At 40.8% G+C, this 17,375-nt stretch overlaps 1 protein-coding gene across 1 annotated transcript in view; it reads left to right on the top strand.

Moving 5' to 3' along the window:
- vps13b (vacuolar protein sorting 13 homolog B) overlaps nucleotides 1–17,375 on the top strand; it is a 297,789-nt gene that overhangs the window by 186,193 nt on the left and 94,221 nt on the right. The window contains exons 32-34 of the mRNA XM_085472981.1: nucleotides 5,147–5,350; nucleotides 10,207–10,333; nucleotides 11,644–11,787. Of these exons, the coding sequence (XP_085329107.1) occupies nucleotides 5,147–5,350; nucleotides 10,207–10,333; nucleotides 11,644–11,787 (475 nt within the window). The remainder of the gene's footprint in view (nucleotides 1–5,146; nucleotides 5,351–10,206; nucleotides 10,334–11,643; nucleotides 11,788–17,375) is intronic.

Here is a 17,375-nt window from a genome sequence, read left to right as displayed (position 1 = left end):
AGGATATGCAATAAGTACGTCTTTAAAAAGACTTTTGATATAATGTGTTAATAAATGAGTCAGTATCCACCATGTGACTGTAGAAAACGTATTGAGCTGTATAGTAAATCTTAGAATATAACAAAAGATTAGCAGTTTCATTTGTGCAGTCAGTGAATGTGTGTGTGAATTCCATGAAATGCACATCTGCTGAAGCCAAAAGAAATACCTGTTCAGTCTTAAGGCATGGCTTGTTTTTTGTTTTGTTTTTTCTGCAACATGGAGATCTGATGCAAGAATCCGATTATGAATTACGAGCGTGATGAGCCTATAAATTACACCGGCCAGACTGTCATGTTTAACATGCCATCGTGGAGAGCACATGTTATCCAGTGACTTTTACGCCTAACGCAGACTGTTTATAACATTATAACTTCTCTGACATGTAAACTGCATGGGAGATAAATGACTTCTGTAATTATGATATGTTGAAATCAAAGTGCAAACACTGACTTTTAGTATACACCATGTCATTGTAAACAGAGGCCCGTCTTCAGTAGTGCTTTCTCTTAACGTCTTACCATCGCGTACCGCTGTCATGAGGGTGGTTTGAGCTCGAACTAAGCCCAGCTTGTATTGTATATAGAAGTAATAGTTTCCTCCTAAGATCTTGTGTAAATATGATATAATTGGTCGAGTATGAGTGTCTTTAAAGTGCAATCAACGTAATGAATAACATGCTTCTGTTGGGAGTAGCAGGGGAGATGAGTAATGCTGCTGGGCTAAAATAAAAAAGAATAGATTGAGTTTTTGTCATGGAAGTTTGTCAGTACATCAAAGCCAATACACAATTCAGGAAAGCAGCAATTTCTGTTTATTGTGTACTGTGCCAGTGAGAAAAAAAATCAATCAACTAAAGATTGGATTTGTTGTACTTGGCTAAAAAGTAAGTATTTTGTTATTGCCAACTGTGACAAATTAGGTGCATTGTTTTGGTTTTGTTGTCTTGGATATTTTGTTTCTCGCGACTGTGTTCGACTCCTTTTGAAAAAGCTCCAGTCATCAAAAATCATTTTAGTAGCAGTGTCATTAAAGTCCTTCGGTGACTGCGTCTTAGATTCTGCTGACTTGCTTTATTCCACAACATCATTTTCCCCTCGTGCTCTGAGAGCTACTCGGCATTCTTGTTCGGAGCCTTAATTACTATAATTGGTAGATGCAAATTAAGAGCAATTGGACTTGACTGGGGTCATAAATCCACACCTCAGAAGTTGCCGAATTTCTGGCAATTCAGAGCAGACCACCGTAGGCAGGGGTGCTTAACTTACTAAGTAATTGCTGGTTTCATGAATCATAATGCTTATGAATTCCCCCTCGGCACACACACAAGCCCAGTGGGACTCCGCTTAAAGCCGATGGGAGTCGTGGCAAGCTGATTGTGGAGCTCGGCAGCTCTCCACGACAGAAATACCACGGAGGAGCTGCTGGGTGCTAATGGTGTTTGACCGATAACATTTGGAGGCAGGGAGAGAGATGATCAAAACCTCAACTGAACACTTGCCTTTTTTTTAATAATTCATGGATGAGTGATAGTATTCGTGCTGGTGTCAGAAAAACAGTTTGCCTCTTGGATGTTACTTTAGCGTTTGGAAGAGTGGTTAAGCCCAAGTGAAAAAACACACCGAAGCATGCAGTGTTTCTATTTCATGTGTAGCATGTGTTCCTTCACTTTAAATATACTGCTCAAAACCTAGTACTTGGAAAACTTGTGAACATCTGTTTACAAGCCTAATTTAGCTTGACTTTGCCGAATTAAGCTTGAGATCTCAATGAAATTTCTACTCAGTATGTATGTTTTATCAGGAGAGCAGAAGCAGGGCCCCATCTCTCTCAGCACACACACCCATATTCCTATTTACATATAAACCTGCCTCTGTTGAGCATGGAAGTAGACATGTATTGCATGTGATTGTTGGGGAAATGGAGTGAAACACAGGTCTGGGGTTGAGGGTTCAGATTGCGGGTTTCAGAGTGACGAGATCCAGAAGCCAGTGACGCTTGGTATTACCCCGGTGCTTCCTGGCCCTCTGGCCCTGGGCCAGGGATGGGAATTGGGAATCTGTAGCTAGGGGTTGAGAGAGGAAGGTGAGAGACCGTTCAAAGCCATGGGCCACGATGCACCCTGCCCCAAAGGATCCTGGGCAAGCGGCTTCAGCGCAGCCCACAGCTCCCAAATTCCTAGCATTGGGCCATGAGCCTGAACCAGATCCCACTGTGGTTTGTTTTACAACCTTGAACCACAGCTGGCCTTCAAGCCCTCACTATGGTAATTCTACTTTTGCTCTTTTTCAGCAATCTTTTTACTTATTCACCCCTTTGCTTAACGATTCTTCATCCCTATAGCACTATATGTATGTATTTTACTTTTTTTCTTACAACCCACTTTCTCGTCTCGTGCAAGCTTACATCAAAGTCATCAAAGTTTATCAGTATATACGTTACATAACGTGCATAATAACCGTTTTTATATAGTTGCCGGTAAAATTATTTCATGAATCCCATTGCCAAATCTGCTTCACGTTAAGCACTCTGTCCTCCCACACGTCCACTTAACACAAATCATGACCGATGTTCCGCCCAGCACATGCATAGACCCAAAGAATGCTAAACAGAGGAACAGAAAATGCACTTAATCGCCCATTTTTATTAATTTATCCGAGTATCTCCTGTAAAAAGCATTTGGAACATCGTTTTCTTCTTCTTCTCAGTGATGAAGTATCAGTGAACATCTTATTCCAAGTCCTGCATTTTGGATACTAAACGCTGCCATGGCTTTGCTATTTTGTCTGCTGTTTCCCACTGAAGGGCTTGCATTGGGTGGAGGGTTTGATTTTGGGCCATAATAAAGTTGGACCGGGGCCTTCATATTTCAGCTCTGATGCAAAATCGGCCCAGTGGCTTTTTGGACTCAAATTGGGTTTAAATAGTGTCAGAAGAGGGAGAGATGTTTTTTAAAATAATAGCCATGAACGCTGTGAAACAGAACATGCTTATTGCAGAGCTTTTGATCCATTTTTATAAATAGCAGAATTTTGTCGTAAAAAATAATGTTTCTGTGGTCTTTTCCTGCAATTAAAATAAGGTTGGCCGAGGAACAAGGGCAAAACTAAGTACTTGTGCTTGAGAAAAATGCCCCTCCCCTCCATGCCTTCCTCCCTCTCTCTTCCCTGCCCTCCTCATCTGTGAAAGCATGTCATTTATGACTTGTTATTTTCATTTTCCTCTAGATTTTCTGTGTGGTAGTGGCAAGCAGATGTCTGATAATGGGATGTGAGACAGAGCAGAAGGGTGTGTTCCACCTGCCTCTCTCTGCACGCTTTCAGTCGGTCCGTTATACTGTGGGCAGAGTGAATGTCATGCTTTCCCAAAGCATTCCCCGACTCCTCTTGGCCAAGCAGTGTGGTCTTCACATTACCAATCAAATATGTCAAACCACCAGTGTTTTCCCCCCACATGTACAACAAGAAAATCTGGCTTCAATTATTATTGCACCCCAAGGGGAACTTCCAAAATTCCTCCCCTCCTCATTTGTCAGAAATGAAGCTCTCTCGTTTCCTGCGATTTGCTGAAATATGTCTTTTGATATTAAATCACACCGGTTTCCACTGGCTGCATGACCAAGACAAATGTTTATCATATTTATTTATGTCACTGAAGATGACCCTGCAGCTCGGCGATGTAGAGGCTTGGCTGCAGACGCTCATGTTATGTTGATTATGAGTAAGAGTCTCCTAAATAAGCTAACGTTAGGAGATAATTTGGAAAGCATATGAGGTAACTGTGGTTTTCTTTAATGTGAAAAATACAGTTTAGGCACGGGGAGGGTGATGGAGGTACTGTTACAAAAACCCTAATGAATCTAGACTGACACATCCCACCCAAATGTTACAGAGCCCTTGGTTTGATTTATATTATACTTTGTTGATAAATGTGGTTCCAAATGTTGATTAAGGATCTGTTTCACTTGTTTGTATGTCAACAAATCCAAGTAAATCCAGTTATACACCTCTGATCTCCCATTGCCATTGTTTTTGTACTTGGTGCTTATTGTCATAACATCACGCTCTGGTAGAGACCTTTCCAGAGCCGCTAAGCAGGGGAAATGCTATATGAAAATTGCCATTGACGTTGCCGAAACAAATAAAACTACTCATGCTGCTGCTACATCTGTAGCCATTTTAAGCTCTTATTTATACCATTTAAGCTCTCATTTGAATTCACCAGCACAAATAAACATATCATAATGAACCAAAAGCCCTGATGTCATATACAGATGTTGAATTTTGATTATTCCTTTTGCCTCATGAATTCGTCAGGATCTTGTCTCTCAAAGGCAAAATAGATGACATCACTTTTTCTTGGCGCTGACGGGACAGTCTTTGCTCACTTGACTGTAGCAGTTTGACTACAAACACAGCGCTGCCCACTCCTGACATATCTCTACATCTCCTCTACCACATTACAGTTGGTGTACACTGTACAAGCCTGTGTTTCTGGAGACGGAAACAGCAGGCCAAAGGCAGTAAGAGCCACTCTCCAGACTACCGTGCTGTCCAGCCAGGGTTTAAACAATGTTTACTGCCAGCGATAAGCTGGCATAAATCAAAACTTTATAAAAGGCAAGTGATTTCACCTGAGGCCTGCAGAGGTTTTTTTTTATCTGAGGTCTGGCTGCACAATTCCTTGGTCTTACATTTAGTCATAAATCATCCCGTAAGAAAAATGTGCTACTAAACCACTGAAAAAGCAGAAAGAAGCAGTCAGTAGTGGTTAGGGCCTAGAGCCAGAACATCTTTACTGGTTCACTACAACAGACTACCTGGTGTACCCCTAGGCTCACGTACTTTATCATAACCAAGCATATAAAGTACAGCCTGACACAACCGAACCTCTATAATAATAACTAAAGTCATATTTTTTGCATTTAGTCTATTTGGCATCGGCACCTGCTTGTTGAATCTAATGCAAAGTGTATTGCACAAGTGAAATTAAACTTAATTGCATTTAATGTGTCTTACTCTTTCCTTCTTACATGATGACTTACTGAACATCCAAACCTCAAAGTAGCCCTAATATGAATACTGACTCAAACTTTTTTTTCATTCAGTCGTGCATTGAACCTTGGCATCCTTCGTGACCCGGGCTCAGAGGTGGAGGATCGTCAATACCAGATCGATCTTCAGTCTATCAACATTGGGACTGCTCAGTGGGAACAGCTTAAACCAGAAAAGGAGGGAATCAAAGGAACTACATCAGCAGAGAGTGAGAGGAGCTCCCAGAACCCTGCGCTGGAGTGGAACATGGCTAGCAGGTCAGGAGCCACTTGGATGTTTCATGAGTTGCTGTGGCGAATTTAATTCTGTCTTGTATGTGTATCACAGGTAGATGTCTCTGTACCAATTACTTTTTTTAATTGACTGATCACACTTCTCACATTTTTGATCCAGAGGTGATCACTCCTATATCCCTTTGTAATCCCACTAGGAGGAAATTAATCTATGTTTTATTGATAGTATAAATAAGTAGTAACCCATCAAGGGCTTGACCTCTACTGCATGAACAACCATGATGACAAAATTATAGATGGTTGGTAAACATGGGAAGAATATATATGCATAGGTCAAGTCTGATGAAGTTGCCTACAAATGTGTGGCTTTTAAAAAAAAATAATGTTTTACTAGTGTTTCTGATCTTTGTTTTTTTACTATTTTCATTTCTGGTTTGAATCTTACTGGTTTTAAATTTCATATTTCCACCCCAGTCAGGTAGGTGCATGTGTGGGTGTATGTGTTTAATCTGCTAAGAAAGTCTTGTAATTTATATCATTCGTCTTGATGTCACTGCACCGTGTAGTTATTGAGTTAGCTCCCTATCATGCAGCCTCTCCATGCACGCTCATAATTACAAGTCCTGTCACTTTTTTCTTAGACTCAGGAGCTAAAACAAGCATGAGTCTAACAGCCTGTTTGGCCCCACATCCTTTTTTCTGCTCATGTTTTGAGAGGGAACAGGACCAAAAATCACAAAATCATAGGCAAAGGTTCCAGATTTGTTCCCTGTCAACTAAAAATAAGCCTCATGGAAGAATGCAGTGCAAAATCAACACGGGCCTGATTGAGACCGAGTAGTCTCAGGTCATTGGGACTTGCTGGCTGAGATACTCACACCTTTCACACATAGATGGGCACACTTTCCAATGCAAACAATACAATACAAGCAAACAGTCATACATACTCATTAGGAATATTTTTTTTTCTTTATTGTATTTCTTACACACAGAGACAGTATGATTGTCTTGGAAGAAGACTTTTCCAAGACAATCATACTGTCTTGGAAAACATGATAGTGATGCTCAGCCCTCAGCTCTCAGACCTCCAATAAGACCTTTTTATTGTGACAGCCAGACTTATTTCATGGGAGCTCTGTTCTTTCAGTTTCTTCCTGAAAGGCATCTTGCTGCACTTTCTCATAAAAGCAAGCACTGCTTGATTTTATGTGCTTCCTTTGTAGGGCTGTTCGATATAACGATATATATCGGATGACGATATAAAAACGTCTATCGTTTCATTTTACGCTATCGTTTGTTTCGTGGTGTCGCAAAATAAACTGTTTACGGCAATATTTTTTCATCGTCACTGTAGTGGCTATATTAATTTCTTAAAGTTCTCTATTTCTCATATATTTAATATAACCACACTACAGACGGACAAGCAACTGTTTTTATGCGTTGTGGTTAGCAACAACAGCATCGCGTGTTCGCTTGTTTATGTTCCACATAAACCTTTCACAATAAAGCTCAAGATCCTGTTGAGACTTTTCAAAATAAACTGAATCACGTGAAAGATGCAGATTATTTACGGATGAGAAGTAAAAAAGAGCCGCCAGGTGCTAAAAAATAAACCTTAGACTCAAACGTTAGAACAGGCTTTTCCCCGCAGCACGCCGTGTAATAAATACTCACAAAGAAAACTGCGGCCGTTACAACTTATGTCTAGAAATGTATAGTTTCATGCATCTGTTAAAACACTCAATTCCAGCTACATGACGCGCAGCTGGAAACACTTCCCGCAGGTCGAGCTGCCCGAGATTCACAGAATTTACAGAAAATGTTACATTTTTGTGATTTATGTCGTTATTCGGACGATAGAATTCTTATATCGGGATATGAGATTTTGGTCATATCGCAAAGCCCTGTTCCTTTGGTTTGTGCTTTTCAGTATATTATCACTACTTCTACACCCCCATGCTACAGTGTTGTTTGGCCTGTTTGTGCTGTTGGCAAACAGATATACTAAATCACAATGGCAAAGTAAAAATAATGGGGTAAATGTTGTTTATATCTTAAAAATGGGTCATTTTAGCCTTTTGCTGGGTGACAACTAAGTAATGTGATTTATCATAATATATTATGCATTATTTAACTTTGGTGGATATAAGTGAAATGTTAATGTGAAATTAAAGCAATGGATTATAAGGTATTATAGCAGTATAAATAGTCGGTCAATATGTGGTTGCTAGATAACATGTCATATAATCTGATATACATAAAAACCATCAAGTACCTAAGATATATCTGTGTATCTGTTTGGTGGCTCAACTCTATAAAGAGATCATGGACACAGAAACAAACACACAGAGATTCTTTGTATTATAGTAAGAACTTCCTCTGTTTCTTGTTGGATTGTGAAAAGATAAAAATTCTTAAACCGTTGTGTTCCCTTTCCAAGAAGACAATGGAGTTTAATATGCATGGGATGTTATCTCTAAACTCTACCTTGATGTTTTTCTGTTGTCTGTGCACCAGTTTTTATTCGCTTGTCTCTAATCCTCCAATCCTGGCCAGGTCAGCTGTAAAATAGCTCTTTTAGGTAGTGGACTTGGGCCTATATTTGTCTTACATTCTTACTACTGTGTCAGAGACGCTCACAAGAGCAAGGGGCTTCTGATCTTTAATCCAGTCACATTCTTTCTTTCTTTCACTCAATATGTTTCTCTGCAATGGGCCTAGTGCCAGTCCACATTGTCTGAAAGGGCAATGAGGTGACATTCTGGGCTCTCACTTTGGGCTCCAGAAGATGCTAAAAATCTTTAGCATAGATTTAGCTGTCGTAAGACATACTAGAGTGGGTCTGGATTTCTGTTTCAAACTTGATGATTGTATGACCTAATATGTAACAGTTCTTTTTGCACTCAAGAGGATTGACACCCACTTTTATGGAGTAAAGGTCACTAAAGTTTGACTCCTGTTTATAATCAGAAGCTCCTAGCTCTTTATCACTGGATTGTCATTCTTCTTTAGCGTATATTTCTTTTCTGATGTTTCCTCTTTTTCCATTTAACTCCGTAAGATATCGTTTACACAATTAAGGTATACATTTATAGGCAGGTGTGTCTCTATGGTCATACTGATAAGGTCAAAGCCAGTAGTGGTGTTGGGGTCTCGTCCCAGCTCTTCCATTTAACCTTAAAGCAATGCGACTCCCCTCGCTGTAGCAGAAACAGCACTAGAAGCTCGGCAGGGCTTTGGTGCACTGCAGTGTGCTGCGCCTCAGCTACCAACACTACCAAGTCATAGCTGAATGTGTGAGAAAATTCCAGGACACTGAGGAGAGGGGAGCCAAGTTCACAGCTTTACTTGTCTGCTGCAATCATTAACAGAAATACACCACCTTGGTTGCAACAAGTTTTGACACACACCACTTCTAAAGTTCACACCTTTTCCTTTTTCTTTACATTGATACCCTCTCTCTCCCCCCAGCCTTAGACTCACGGTATGTTGATTCTGCTGCTTTTTGGATTTAATTCCAGTAGCGGCTGATCTGCAGTGGCCTCAGTTTGCTTCCTGAGGTTTTGTGAGGAAATTCCAGCACTGTGGATCCACTGACAGGATCTGTCCTCATCACAGTTTGTAGTTGCTGGCTAGGAAAGACCTTGTGTCACAGAGCTGCGAACTCTTCCCATCGCCCCTCCTATCAGTCGCCCAGTGCAGGCTTCCCTTTTGTTCATGCCACTGATATTCCAATTTACTGATTATTCTGCGTCCCACTGAATGAAACAAAAGTCAATCTTTCCATATTTTGTTTTTGTAATGACCCCATTGAAAGGCACGCGCACATACACAGAACCACAGGATTCTCCAGCCCACTCAGAGACTTCCATAATACTGGTAAACTGAGCTTCGGGGCTCCTAGCCTTGCTGGTGAATGATAGCACCTGTCCCCTGCAACGAGACACTCATTGTTTCAATCCCCGTCTGAAGGGAGATTAGCCAACACCAATTGGCCTCACAGATCATTTCACCTCTGAATTAGTCCTCCCTCGAACTCCCCACTCAAAGAAATGTGTCAGAAAATAATCCCTTAAGGGCACTGGTAATGCACATTTGTGTAGCAGAAGTGAATATGATATTGTTTCTGGTTAAGAACTGTACTCAAGGCCACCTAGAAACTGGGCCTTTTATAATCCCAGCCAACTATAAATATTGGAAGCTGTACTGCTTGATTGTTTTAATAGCAGCAGATGTGGCAATTAACACCACCTTATAAAGCCCACTTGTATATTTGTTTTACTGCTAACAAATGTTCCCACAAATATGACTTGATTGTGGGAATGAACATTAGTGAAATGGAGAGTTGATATGAGAAGGTTTCAGCTCGTTCGTGTGTATACAATTAAGAGCTGTTCCCAAATGAGACTTGTCTCACTCAGTCTCTGTTCAAGCTTGCAACTAAAATGCGTAAAAGAAGAAATGTAAAAAATCTCAGTGATGGCAAAAACCTTACAGATCGTTTATACGAGGGGAAGATCAATTTTGAAGTCTCTGTTGTCAAGTTTAGCTTTTCCTCTAATGCTTTGAATCTTAAAACCTAGAACAGCCTTGAAATGCATGTTTGCCTGTCAGCACGACAATAAAACTGTTGTGAAGACTTTTTGTGGTTTCAACTGTGTGGTGTTGATGTGCCATCCCCAGGCAGATGGGACGGTCTCACAAAGATTTTTTAAGTACTAACCATGAAAAGATATTAGTAAACAAAAGGAGGGGAGTTTTAGTGAAGATAAAAAGTCCTTTAGGTTTCTATAAGGTATACAAAAGCTTGAATACATTTTTCATGGTTGAGAACAACAGTAGCAAAATAGTAGTTGATGAGGTGTCTGATCTCTGTACAGCATCCGGAGACACCAGGAGCGCCGGGCCATCCTCACGCCGATCCTGACTGACTTCTCTGTCCGGGTCACTGCTGCTCCAGCTATCATCTTCAGCAAGAACCTGTCCCCTGACAGTGGACAGACAGAGGTGAGCATCCACTCAGCGCTACATGAAATACTGCGCATGAATTATTTCTGTAGAGAGTATTCAGATTTTCTGAATGAAAATGTCTCTGCACTGTAGAAAAGTTAAAATCCCCCGGAACTAGGGAAAATTATATCGAAACGTCAAAGTCTGAGAATAGACAAAGATTCTTCTTGTGCCCTTTGACCGCGACCTGTTACAACTACGACTGCAGCCATTACTCTCACAATCCGTTGCTCATATGAAAATAGACATTGATTATGTGAGATGTCAAAAGTATTTACATTTTCCTCCTAACGTACAGTAACTTATTCATTAGGAATCGGCCGTCCACCATGTAATGGGAGGTTTTTGACCCCGAGAGTTCAAACCTTTCTGCTTATACAGCTGATGTTTTCTGGCACCGCTCTCTGAGACTTCCTGCCTCTTTGATGCCTCATCCGACCACGCTAACGTGCCCCTTGACAATGCATAACAGCTAATCCATAGTTTGTGCTTAGACACACACACACACACACACACACACACACACACACACACACACACACACACACTCTCTCTCTCTCAATGTGATTTGTGTAACTCCCTCAGATATGGAAACTCAGAGCCAGGAACAACAAAACACAACTTTGAACTAAGTCGTGTAGAACAATTTCTATAATAAAAATCATATTCATTTTGTCTAACCGCTAACTACTGTTAGCAGATTTATGCATGGTTCCCACACAAATGTAAAAGCTATTGCTAATGAATCATTAATGTATTGAATGTATTATAGCAGTATGTGGTTCCTCGCCAGGCTATTCTGTAACTGTTATTGTAACCTTAACATGTTCGACCAGTCACTTTGACCGCTAACAGAACTACTAATATTTATAATGTTAATGCACTTCTTATGTTACTATAAATCTAAATGAGAAAAAAGACAGTAGTGACTTTAATTTAAAGCTCAGAATTGACAAAATAAAATTTAAAAACAGTGGCAATACCCTTTGTGGGTTATTGCGCTAGGTCTGCCATGTGTGCGTGTGTGTGGTTCAGTCCACAGTGTTGGTGAGTAATATCCTTTTAGATGTAACCTCCAGCCTGAGTTTTGAACTGCTGGCTGTGGGTGGGACCCCAGAGAGCACAGAGGGAAGAGCGGAAGAAGAGACAGACTTAAGTAAAGATACAAAGATAGTGAGGAGATGGAAAGTAAATAGAAGCGTATACAAGTTACAAAAGATGTTTTCAATGCATTTCCTGTTCTCTCCTCCTACTTCTTCTGTTCATTTTGTCCCCCCCCCTTTTTTTTAACTCCCTTTTTTCTCTAGGAGGTGGTGGTGTGTGGCCACTCTCTGGAGGTTAATGTGACTAGCAGTCTGGATTTCTACCTCAGTATTGCTCAGGTCCACCTCCTTCATCAGCTTCTCAGAGACAACATGGTGGGGATGGACGCTCCAGAGAAAGGCTTTGAGGTACATTATAGTGACGTTCCAGCACTACATACAAAATCAAAACCACCCCCTGTTTAAACTTAAAGATGTTTAAACAGTCAGCCTGTGCAGCAATACACAGTTCTCAGTGCTTCTGTCTACCTGAAAGTCCTGTGTCTGTAAGCATAATCTCACACTGCTTGCAATTCTGGATCTCCTCCATTTTGGTTTCAATTTAACTTAGAGGAGTCAAATCTAGTGAGTGGCTTCAGGTGGTTTGCACTGAATCCTCTCCCCGAGATGTCTGAGGACAGCACATGTCAGCACTGGAGGACAGATTTGCAGTCATCCCTCATACCCATGAATATTAAAGAATGAGCATGCACTTGGTTGGGCTCCTGATCCTGGCCTGGCTCCTTTGGTCCTGTAGACTGTGGGTGAAATCACACCAACTAGTGCTCACATAAACATATGCAACACAGGTCACAGTGACATCAGGTGGAATTTTGACTCACACATTCATGCACAACACAAACGTCTTGGTCCATATGGGCACTTACATACTGACAAACAAAGCTACATACATACATAGTATGGACATTTTAGCTGGAGTAAGGTTATTTGAGTAGTTTAACTATGGTTTCTGTAATACTAAAGCTTTGTTTCTTCGGTGTAACAAACCTGAAGTCATGTGTGACTAACAACTCTTTTTATTTCAGGAACTTTTCCTGTAGATATGTGCTGTGCTGACATTAGCTGGATACTGTACATCTGCCAAAAGATCACTTTGTTGATACAATTATGGCTTATTAATTTTTACCCACTAGTCTGCCACAAGTTCACATGAAGCCAATTACTAATCATTGAGCAGCGCAATGCTTGTTTGCTCAAAAATCTATCATTATTATTTCCCAATACTGTGCTCTTAACTATTAGCCGTGACTATTTTGGGTGAATCCAACACATTTAAATATTTACTCACTCAGAGCAAGGCTGTTCTCTAATGTGGGCTTAGTTTACTGCGCTCTGCTCAGCTGCAGCTTTCAGGGCCCTTCCTATTGTTTACAGGACAGGGAGCTCCCAGGCGCCATTTGCCCCGTCTGACCGCTTAATGAAGCTTTCTAATGGAACACAATATAAAAATATTTACCAGCTGTGGTGAGGATGGGAGTTGTAGATGAGGGAAGGGGACAGGGGAAAGAAGAACGGGGGTAATGGGATGAAGTGAAGTGAGTTGATAGTGATTTTACTGTTATCTCCTCTTAACATTCTTTATGGGACGATGTGTGCTTAAGTGCAATGACTGCGTCAGATGACGCAGATAAAGGCCTCTGTAACCTGAAGTAGGCTTTCTCAGGCAAAGTAACAAGTTAAACTTTGTAATCATGTAATCACTGTACAATCTAAAATGGATTAGGACAACTTGGACTAATACAACCGTGTAGAAATGGATAAGAGAAAGGCGCAGTGTGAAGTTTCCTTATTTCTTTTTTGTTCTTCATTTGTTACTTGCACGGTAAGACCATGGGAGGTGCCTGCTGTGCATCTGGTCTTGATTTGGGTGATCTCTGAGCCCTCACCCTTGACTTGTAATGATTCATGGCTTGATTCTGTTGAGGGGCAGCTAACGGCTACAGAGGGTTCATCCAGGTTCAAGGCAGGATGAGAAATTTAAGCAGCTATTCTGGGAGGACTATTGGCAACTGTTTGAAAACTGCAATATGTTATCCACCCCCCCAAAAAAAAAAATTGTTAGGGTTCACCCTTCAAGAAGGGTGATTTAAATTGGATTGATCACGGTTTATTTTTTCCATTAATCTCTAAAAGCAATGAAATGTAATGCAACGTAATGTATGATGTAGCATCAGTTTTGCTCAGCTTTGCAACACCTTGGCTCACAGTGCAGTCCTGACATGCACCCGAAACATTCCTCTGTGAATTTGGTTTTCTTGTTGAGCTTCTCCAGCTGGAGGAGATGAGATTCCAAATAATGTTAAGGACACTGTGACAGTAGCCGCTGTGTTTATGTTTTTACCCCCAGGCTTTTTCCTAGTTTATACAAGTTTAGGAGCTGTCAATTTTTTGTGCAAAAATATGCATCCGACTGTTTTTATTACTTCTCTTTTTTCATCTGGATTAGGTGAAGTAGAAATTACCCACAAGGTCCAGAATGATGTAATATCAATCACTGCTTTTTGAGAAGTTAGATGTATTTGTGATGGTTCAGCTTTCATGTTTTTTTCATGTATTTCCACACATGCATTTTTAAATTCTTTTGGTCACAGTTATTAACAAGGGGAGGCTATTATGACTTTTCTGCTTTTACCTTATTTATGTCATATGCATGATACAGTGTGCCTTACTGTTTTATAGCAGTGACATTACACAGCATAACAGTATCATTAACAGTGAGCTCAGTCAGTGTGTCTTCACCTCTGTGCAGCTGCAGAGCTCGGAGGTTATACTGAATAAATGTGGTCTGGCTTTGACTTTTTTGGACATTCTGTAAAACTATTTGTACCTCCATCTATCTCAGTGTCGTAAGTCTTTTGGCAGCTGAGTCTGTCCGGCTGCTTGGCCCTTCAACAGGGAGGTTAGTATGACTTAGACAAGATCAGGTCTGGTGTGTACGGATCTACAAAAACCCATTTCACAAGCTGCAGAGCCCTCTAGTGGTGTTTTGAACTAAGGCATTTAGGCCCCACTCCCACCCCCTGCTAACACATTTCACCCACTGTCATCATAGAATATCAGAAGTACATACCCTGACAGTGTTCAGAGTGTGGGTTAAGAACAGGTAGAGTCAACAATCTTCAGGTTTCATGTAATAAAGGTCAGATGTCTTTCCATTTGTAATTTCCACAGTATTAGAAACTGGATTTGGAGTGTCTTTTTTTAATTCAATCCCAGCTTCAGTAATGATATTTATAGAATTTGGCATTTTTTGTTTGTTCTTATTTTATACAACCTGTTCAAAAGATTAAATTAAAACCAGGTCCCAGAACTCAAGCATCTGGTACAGGGGAGTTGTTTTTGTTGTGCTCCAACAAACCATCTCCGTTCTCACAGTCAGCACTGTCCCCAGCTAGAGTTTAAATTAAACACTGCTCTTTACTCACTCTCTCTTATTTCCAAATCCTTTCCTCTGATTTTTTTTTCTTTTTTCTTAGCATGCTGTTTGTCTTGAACAGATTCTCCACAATCCCAGGCACTCATTTCAAACGGTTCCATTGCCCCTCACAGCTGTGTTTTATTGTCTTGGTTAATGAATTTGTTTTGTAGGGGCTTTTGGGTTCCCTGGCAGTGGTGAGGCAAGACACTCGTTCAGGCAGCGCGTTCAAGTGTTGTGTGTGATTTCAGTCATTTCTAGACACTGTGCTGTGTTCAAAGGAGTCTGTCCACACATACACATTGTAATGGCCTTTCCATGCATACATACAGATGTTAGATTTTTATTTTCTCATAATCTCTTTCATACCCTCTTATTGTGCTTTATCGACAGTTACCAGTTTCCACTTAAAATCATTGAGATGCAAAACATGTGCTTCTTTATGACCGAACAGCTGATTTCTAAGCACTAGATAAGCAGATGTGTTGCTCCTTGAATCACTTCATCGTAGGGATGTTTATTGCAGCATTATGATCCATCATTTTTTGTGCTCGATGTTAATGATGATAAAGTGAGGCTGAGTTCAGTTTAGGCAGCAGGAGGACCCTCAGCCAGGGAGCTATGAATAGATGATGGAGCAGTTTGTGGTACTTATCTCACTGCTATGTCATCAGCTGTGTCACCAAGCAACACAGAAATGCAGACCCATACCACGCACACACACACACACACACACACACACACACACACACACACACACACACACACACACACACTCTGTCATACACATTGTTTCCACATTCTCAACATGGTAACTGTATTCTGCTTTTATTTGGGAGCCAGGACTCTTAATGGTTCTTTATGACTGAACAGCTGACCTGTGTGTGTGTGTGTGTGTGTGTGTGTGTGTGTGTGTGTGTGTGTGTGTGTGTGTGTGTGTGTGTGTCAGCTCTGCTATGACGTTATTTGTTCTCTAGAAGACAGAGTAAAAGATTTAGATGACAGTGTGTGAAAGTGTGCAAGTTTGTTCCTGACAGTCTTTCAGTTATTCTGTATCATTTTCTGATTTTACTGTGTGCCTTTTATACGCTTGCTACAGTAATAAGCAAACATATTATTTTAGCAGTGATAATAATACTTTTTTATTTTTATCACTCTCTTTCACACACACACAGACACACATAGTAAAAAAAGCACATACAGAGGCAGCCATGTGCTCGTACCACAGTGTTAGAGGAAAATACCCTCTGGTGCAGGGGAAGTCCCGGTCGGCTTCATCTTCCACCTCATCCTGGGATGATTACACGCATGGGAAACGGGGATTTAGACTTCCTCCAACACTCATGTACACACACACACACACACACACAAACAAACACACATATATCCCCACTGATGCCAGTGCACACACAAACATGTAAAGGGTTGTATACAGGTTTACAAGATGTTATCAGGTTGGACTGTCTGAAGTATAAATCCTAGAAAATACATCAAGTTCCCAGTCACCCATTATTGCCTTCTCTCTGTTTACCTTGTCCAACTTTCTTTCCCACACTGTCTATCCCATTCAATCTTTTCTCCATCGTGGAACTGGCACGTCTGCTTGCTGGAAGAGTGTTGGCTCTTCCATAGCTAGCTAGTTACTGGACTAAATGGCTGCTATTGGGCAGGGTTCCTCCTCTGGAGACAATAATACTGTGCTGTTACATCTGTTTAGTCTTAAATGTCTACCCTTAAGGAGGCATAGTGGCTTTTTTTTCCTGAAATAATTGTCCACACAGCCACACTCAACTACACTTACTAGATTTAAAAACTGTCCCTTATAAAAAAAAACAAGTTTAGTGTGTTTTATGGTTTAAAATAAAATGTCATAGTGTCATGTATACTGATGTGCCATACTGTTTCGTGATGGGGCCTCCTCAGAGCTCCCATTAGTCTGGGATTACATGAGCAAACAGAATACAGTTCTGTGACAGGTCATCCTTTCAAATATCTTGAGAATTTTGCATAATGTTAAGTATAATAACCAAATAAAAGTAACTCACTCTTACCAAATACTGCTAAATGTTACTGTGGGAGCGTGGAAGCTTGATGGCCTGTATATAGCTCTCTTTCACGTAGGAGTGTTAGCTGGATGTCAAAAGCACGTAGGACAGCTTATCTTAGCCACGGTGCTGTTGACAAGCTTGGCTCAGCGAGCGACCTGCGGCCGAATCCTCGTCTGTATATGTTTAAAGTAAACCGTTTCCCAAGCCACTCCTCTTTGTGATGAGTGTTTCATATTGTCTTGTAGCTGTTGAGCTTTGAGAACTCGATTATCTTTCTTGACCTCTGATCTTTCCAGGACAGTAAGGTGTCAGAGGATCTTTTCAGTGCTCTGCTGGCCAACAGAAATAAGGAGACATGAAATGAGGGTAAAAATCTAAAGCATGGAAAAGTAACAGAGCAGACAGTGGAGACAGCTTGAGAGAGGTTTGCCAAATGAGAGAAGAAGGAAGAGAGTAAGGAAGAAATGTTCAAA

Source organism: Copadichromis virginalis, linkage group LG11 (assembly GCF_057382275.1).
Source record: "Copadichromis virginalis isolate Kocher_CV1m ecotype Utaka linkage group LG11, C_Virginalis_male_GT1.1, whole genome shotgun sequence".
Classification (NCBI taxonomy): Eukaryota; Metazoa; Chordata; class Actinopteri; order Cichliformes; family Cichlidae; genus Copadichromis; species Copadichromis virginalis.
Note: the sequence above shows the minus strand (reverse complement) of the source record. Positions and strands in the feature narration are given on the sequence as shown.